At 35.1% G+C, this 7,284-nt stretch overlaps 1 protein-coding gene across 1 annotated transcript; it reads left to right on the forward strand.

Annotated features, from left to right (window-relative positions):
• The first annotated feature begins 6,498 nt into the window (after positions 1 to 6,498).
• LOC133782669 (MAPK kinase substrate protein At1g80180) lies at positions 6,499 to 7,034 on the forward strand. Its single transcript, XM_062222012.1, has one exon. It carries the CDS (start codon positions 6,693 to 6,695, stop codon positions 7,032 to 7,034), a length of 342 nt encoding a protein of 113 aa, XP_062077996.1. The 5' UTR covers positions 6,499 to 6,692.
• The last annotated feature ends 250 nt before the right edge of the window (positions 7,035 to 7,284 follow it).

The raw sequence follows: 7,284 nt of genomic DNA on the forward strand, positions 1-7,284 counted from the left end.
GAAATCCAAGTTCAGATCTTTGTTGGACCTCTAGATCAAGTGGAAGCAAGAGAAAGTTGTCTCTAAATACTCCTCTCGAGCTCAGATCTTTGTTGGACTTCCAGATCAAGTAGAAGCAAGAGAAAGTTGTCTCTAAATACTCCTCTCAAGCCTTGTCCCAGATAGCCTTGACCTCTTGCTCCTTCTCGACAAGAGCATCCTTCCATAGTTAGTCTATGTTAGCAATCAGCTTTTCTTTCTCAGCTTAAGACTGTTGGAGCTAATTGACAAGTTTCCCCTCCATCTGGGTTATCCTGAGAGTTAACTCGGTCACTACCTATTGTTTGAGCTCCACGGTACTGCAGAGAGTGTTGATCTTTTCATCTTTCAAAGCAATGTCTGCATCCCTAAAGCCAAGAACTCACCTAAGGTCCAGCACCTCATGGCAGATAGCTTCAAGATCATAACGAAAGTTGGACCAAAATAATTTGCCACACTTTGGAAGTATGGATGAAGAGGAAGTAGGGCACCAGACTTGATGGCAGAGTGTGTCCGTCAGAACCTGTGAATAGAATGCTCCCAAGGATGAGTAGCCTGGCGATGAGATCCCTTGGTATGTTCTTTGAGAATAAGAGTGATGGGGAACCCGACTGGTATCTCGATGCAAAGGGTGTTGCAAGGAGTCTCGTTGACTAGGCAGACTCCACTGAGAAGAATGACTTTGCTGGGATGTGCCCCGAGAGCCACTAGAAATACTATGCTGAGAAGAGATCTGAGAAGAGTCAGGCGAAGAGCCTTGGGTGATGTGCTAGGCAATAAGAAGATTATCTTCAGAATCTGGCCGAGATGTCTGTTTTACTCTTGCCAATGGGCTACACATTTTCAAGAAATCTTCCTCACTGAAAAAATATAAAGCGGAGTGAGGGAAAATCCTTTTCACCCTTTCCAAGAATGCCTATGGAGTACGCTCGCTTACAGACTTATCTGACAAAGAGGAGCTGGACATCTGCAATGATGGTAAAATAAAGAATAAAGTTAGTACATCGACATAACGAAGCTCCCTACCACAAACCAGATAGGCCAGTAGCTGGGGGCATGTCTATTACTAAGGAGCAAAAATGAAGAAATCAAGGGAAAAATCTATATAGAGGTCGGCCTAGTGAGACTAAGCTTAGGCCGACCACCATAAGACTCCCCTAGATTTGGAAAAATTGATCAAAGTCTTAAAGTAGGGGTCGACCTAGTGGAACTAAGCCTAGGCCGACCACCCTGAGTCCCTGAGCTTACAAAACGCAAAAGAAAAGACCTAGGTGGTCGGCCTAGGATATTGGAGACCCAATAAAGTGCAAAAAAAAGAAGACTAGGTGGTCAGCCTAAGCCTAGGCTGACCACCATAGGGATTGAAGAACACTTTGGCACATCAAGGATACAAAGAGGAGCTTAGGTGGTCGGCCTACCACTTTAGGCCGACCACCCTGAGGATTAAGCTTTAGAAAAATGCTAGAGGACTAAAGTTCAAGCGTCCAATAAATAGTATAGTTCAAGGAAGACCCCAAAGAGATCAGTAAAGGAGGAGAAATAATTTTTAGGGTCCTAGGTGGTCGACTTATGCTTGGGCCGACCACCTTGTATCCATGGAAGTCAACCGGGGGTGTGGTGTTGGCCCATGATGTAAACCCTGGGTCCTTGGCCTGTGAGGTGTATGTAAACTTGGAAATCGCCATGAGCATGAAGAATACGACCTAGGCTTGGATTTGAGCCCTAGAAATTGCCCAACTTAGGAGACCTTAGGGGTAGTTGGCCTAAACTCTAATCCCCTTGGCCTGAAAATCGCCAAACCAAGGAAACCTTAGGGGTAGTCAGCCTAAACCCTAATCCCTAGGCCTAGAAATCGCATAAGGCAAGGGAAATGCAAAGGAAGCCCTAAAGGTGCTCGGGCCATAGTGGAAAACCTAGGGGTGGTCGGCCCATGAGGGAATTGACATCCCTGGAAATCGCATAAACAAGGGAAATGCAAGGGAAGCCCTAGAAGTGCTCGGCCCATGATGGAAACCCTAGGGGTGGTTGGCCCATGAGGGAATTGACATCCTTGGAAATCGCATAAACAAGGGAAATGCAAGGAAGGCCCTAGAGGTGCTCGACCCATGATGGAAACCCTAGGGGTGGTCGGCCCATGAGGTAATTCACAACCCTAAAAATCGCCAAGCTAATGAATCTCAAAGAGGTGGTCGCCCTAGGGTTTCACAAACCTGAAATCACATGTGCTAGGGTTTGTAACCTTGGAAATCGTCTAGGCTAAGGAAATTCTAGGGAAATCGTAGACTTGATTCAAACAAGTCAAGTATTTTGGATCAAAATAAAATAAAACAAGGAGATTCAGACAGATTCCTTAAAGATTCAAAGTATTTTTTTCTAAACCTAAGCACATTTAAATTAAAATGATGTACGGATTAGGAGAAAATACTTACCCAAATAAATATTTGAGTTTGATGAAGAATTGGAGAAATCAGGCTTGGAAACTCCTATGGGTGAGGCGCACAGAGCAAGGAAGTGAGAAGTGAGGCCTTACTTATAGCCTCTTAGGCTAACCATATATTTTTAGGAATTCAAATTTCCTTCTCGTATGGTTAAAATTACAAATTCCTTGAAAAACATCTAGTATTTTTAGGAATTAAAATTCCTTGAAAAATATTTTGTATTTTTTGGAATTAATATCCTTGAAAAATATTTTGTATTTTTAGGACTTCAAAATCCTTGAAAATATATTATATTTTTAAGACATCAAATTTCCTTGAAAAATATACTAGAATTTTAGAAAATTAATTTTTCTTGAGAAATCTAGTTATTTTTAGGAATTACCAATTATCCTTGAAAAATTCGTGATGAGAAAATTATCGATGGTTGATAAAAGTACTACGTAATGTCCCGAGGGAATTCTCTATTAAATTATTGCTACGATGTGTTTCTTGGGCCAAGATCAAGTTTACCGTAATGTTGAACACATTACAATAAACTTGGGGGGCAAATGTTATCATTCAAAAATCTAGGGATGACGTGACGAATGAGAAAGCGGTACGTGGCATCACAAATCAGGGAAAAATGATGAAGTATTGAAAAAAGATCGATGAGAAAAAAAGATAGGTCCAGGACCTGTAGGGAAGTTGACCAAGCCTAAACCCCCTAGGGGTGGTCGGCCTGGCCTTAGCCCTTGGTGGTGGTCGGCCTGACCCCAGCCCCTAGGGGTGGTCGGCTTGAGATGTTCAAAAACCCCTCGGGGTGGTCGGCCCACCCTATCCTCCATATGGTGGTCGGCCTACACTCCCGAAAACGAGTAAAACTCACGCTCGTTCAGACTAAGATCAACAGGCCTAGCACCCAGAAGATCAACAAGCCTAGCACCCAAGCTCTAAAGGGTCGTCGAGCCTAGCACCTAAGTCTCATAGACCAATATAGACTTAGCATTTTCCCAAAGGTTTCAATCGTGCATTATCTACCATGATCCAGAGAAACAACGAGAAGACCCACGATCTCATAATCATGGGGAGGTGGACACGTATCTCTACTACCTAATAATCGTGTACCAACCCAGCATCCCAATACTACTGATCATGTAACAACCCCCTGAGTACTATAAATAGAGGACCCAAGGCTTCATTGAAGAGGATCTGAGGAATATTTGGAGAGAAACTCTGGGCAAATTAGTAATGAGTCAATACTTCTGTTCATCAGTGTAATTGTCTATCGAGTGATACTAAAAGCTAAGTGAATTAGGTTATTACTGTTCATCAGAACAGGACTGAACCACTATAAAATTTATTTGTGTTTGTTTAAGATATTTGTACTCTGTCGTATATTCTATTTATTTCGATCAAAAGGTGTCGTACACTGTACATACGACTATTGGCCAATTAATAATCAATAAAATCTAAACTTTAAAATAGTTGTATATTTTTCATTGTTAGTGGTACAATTTTTACAACATAATAAAATTATTTACAACTAAAATTGAATACAACATCAAAAAGATACATGTACAAAGTAGGTTTATTATCTCATTTATGCTACTTTATCATCTTTTATTTAATTGCATAATTAAACTACTAAGTTGCATAATTTATTTGATATTTTAAAGTTATAAATTTTATACCAATTAAATAAGATTTTAAGTATATTTAGTTAGCACTTTTTAAGTTTAAAATTAAGACAACTAAACAAAATCTAAAATTAATATAATTTTTTGTTCATATCTTTAATATTTATGAACTCGTTTGTGTGTGTGTTTTTTCTTTTGTAAATTACATATATTTTAGGTTATTTGTGTGTGCTTAAAAAGTAAATTATTTGTTTAAAATTTAGTGTTCACAATAATTTAAATTTTAGTATTTTTTTATTGTTTGATTTATTAATTATATTATATGGTGCATTTTAGTTTTAAAATTAAATATTTTTTTTCTAATTTTCTTTTTAGAAAAAACAACTATGAATTTCAATATAATAAAATATTAAAAAATTATAACTAAAACTATGAATTTGAAAAGTTTATTTGTTCAAATTTTAAGGCTAACAAAAAGTTATATATAAATATCTATTAATTAATTGATTAATGGCTAGAGCAATTAAAATGAGTAATTTCTCATTAAAAAACTAAATGACATAATCAGAAAAAATATATATATTTATGTTTTATTTCACTATTACATATAAAATACGTTATATGACAAAATAAATAATTAATAAAAGAAAAAAATTAAGTACATAAATATTTTTTTGTTATAATTTTGAAATCATAATTGATAGAGTAATTTAAATACTTTAATATAAAATTTTAAAATATGAGATAAGAAATTATTATGGTTGTTAACGTCATTTTTCATCAATTTAGATATGAACAACACTAAACAATGATGCAGGAAAAATAAAAGGATTCACCAGCTTTTTACGTGGTTCAGCAATTAAAATCTGCCTAGTCCACGAGTCACTATTATTACTCTCACTACTTTGTCAAAACTTCTTCATAAATCAATTTGGCAGAGTATTCTCCAGTACAATTTGTGCGTGAATACAAATGAAATTCTCTAGGCTATTTATAGACCTGGTTGAAAGAATGTCTTCCCATTATTTTGAGAAGTTACAATCAACAATTTAAATTTGAAATAAATACAAATAATGCATTAATTACATAATATCTCATGGTAATAGGGACTTTATATCTGATAACAACAAATCCCTAAAGAATAGGGATTTCCTAACCGTCTTTCCGCGGGCAAAACACGTCGTTGAGCTCGATTGTTGGGCTGATGCGCCTTCGAGATCGATCTAGATTTAGAGCTCGTCATTCCGGTTACAGCCTCCTCCTCATCTAGCGATTTTACCAAACTCGTTCCTCGGAGAAGGTCGATGCCTTCGAGCCTACAAAACAGGCTCGAACAATGCGACTCATGCTCGAGTGTCATTAACTGAGCAGATCTGGGATCATGTCAATTTATACAACTGTACAACCAACACTTGTTATTTTCGAACTTACTCTTTTCAAGCCTACATTTCAAGGATTTTTTATTTATTCTCAAAATTTGGATGTAACAATAACTCATTTATTATTATTTTTTAAATTTATTTATCTTATTATGATGACTTTAAAATAACGGTGTTTAAAAGAATTTTTTTTTTGTGAGGGTGTTAAAAAGAAAAATATTAAATCTAATGCAAAAACAACTATTTCTGTTAAACACACATTTATAATATATAAAAATATTGAATAGAATCTGTAATTAGATATTCAATATACAAATTTAATGAACATTATTTATAAATAAGATATGATCAATTTAGTTTGAGATGTAAATATAAGTTTTTAAGTGTAAATATAACCCCCTAAATTTAATGAACATTCCAAATGTTTTTACTTTTTTTATTTTTATTTTTAATGAACATATCTGTTTGAACATGCCAAGATATGGTAGTTAAAGAACAAATTGAAAACATATCCATAAGATTTTTTTAAATATAAATTGCTTATCCAAGTTTCTCTCTAACATATTTGACTAATCAATTCATATATATTATTATTATTATTATTATTATTATTATTATAAAAATTTTAAATCATTTTTGGTATAAAATGTCCATGTTCGTTATTTTAGTTTCCATTCTCACACTTCATTAATCATCAATTTTTAATTTTGATACGTTTGAGAATAATAATTTAGATACTCTTATAATTGAAACCTTCTCTCTCTCTCTTTTTGTTGAATATTATTTTTCACCAAAAATTAATTTTTTAAAAAAAATAACTAAGTCAATTTTGGCTTATTATTTTTCCGAATATCTAACTTGTTTTTATTTTTTAGATAATTAATATTACTCACAGAATTTCCTCGTATTTATTTTTGTAAAGTCAAAACAGGTTTACTACATTCCCAAAACAAAAAAATAATTAAATAAAGAAATAAATATTATATTACATCTACACATTGAAATAAACAAATATTAAAGAGGGTTTATAATATTATAACATAACAAAACGTTAAAGACAGAATTATAATAAATGCTCTTTCCATTCTTAGCCCTGAAATAAATATAAATATATACATAAAAAAAACTAAATCTTAAAAAATTTCCTCATTTCGAAGCTCCAGAATGGGACTTCGAATTTGCTATTAAAACCCACAATTCTACTGTTAGAGAGAGCAAAGGAGGAGAGAGAAAGAAGAGCAATGGCGGATCAGTTGCAGAGGTCGGAAATTTCCTTCAGAAGGCAAGGATCTTCGGGATTGCAATGGGACGATAAGCTCGTAGCAGAGGCATTACAGCACGACCGAACCAAACAAGAAAATCATCATACTACTGCTACTGCTACTGTTACGGCTGAAGACGACGGAGAGACACGTGGCGGTCTTGAACGGAGCCGATCCACCAGCGATCGTCCCTATCGGACGGTCAAGGCTCCTTCTCCTTCCACCGACCCACCGTCTCCTAGATTCTCCGGCTGCTGCGGCGTGTTTGGCAAACCGATTTCTGCTCGTAATCCCAAATCGAACCGGCGGAGGACAAAATAGTAAATACCTACTTATTAATTTATATGTGTATATCTATGTATGTATGTATGATGATATAGTAGTATATGCATCGTGTATCATGTCATAGAACTGAAATTACATGTTTTTTTTTGTTCTTGATGTTTATGAGTTTATTATTCTTGATGAGATTTTGGGGAATTTTGGGGAATTTCTTTCTCTTCTAATTTCAAAAGTTTAGAATTTGTTCATCAATCATTGGTGTAATTATTGTGAATAGTGATTTTTGTTA

Source organism: Humulus lupulus, chromosome 6, assembly GCF_963169125.1.
Source record: "Humulus lupulus chromosome 6, drHumLupu1.1, whole genome shotgun sequence".
NCBI classification, from domain to species: Eukaryota; Viridiplantae; Streptophyta; class Magnoliopsida; order Rosales; family Cannabaceae; genus Humulus; species Humulus lupulus.

Excerpts from the sequence above, each read along its gene's own strand:
- LOC133782669 (XM_062222012.1), top strand. The coding sequence starts at position 6,693 with ATGGCGGATCAGTTGCAGAGGTCGGAAATTTCCTTCAGAAGGCAAGGA.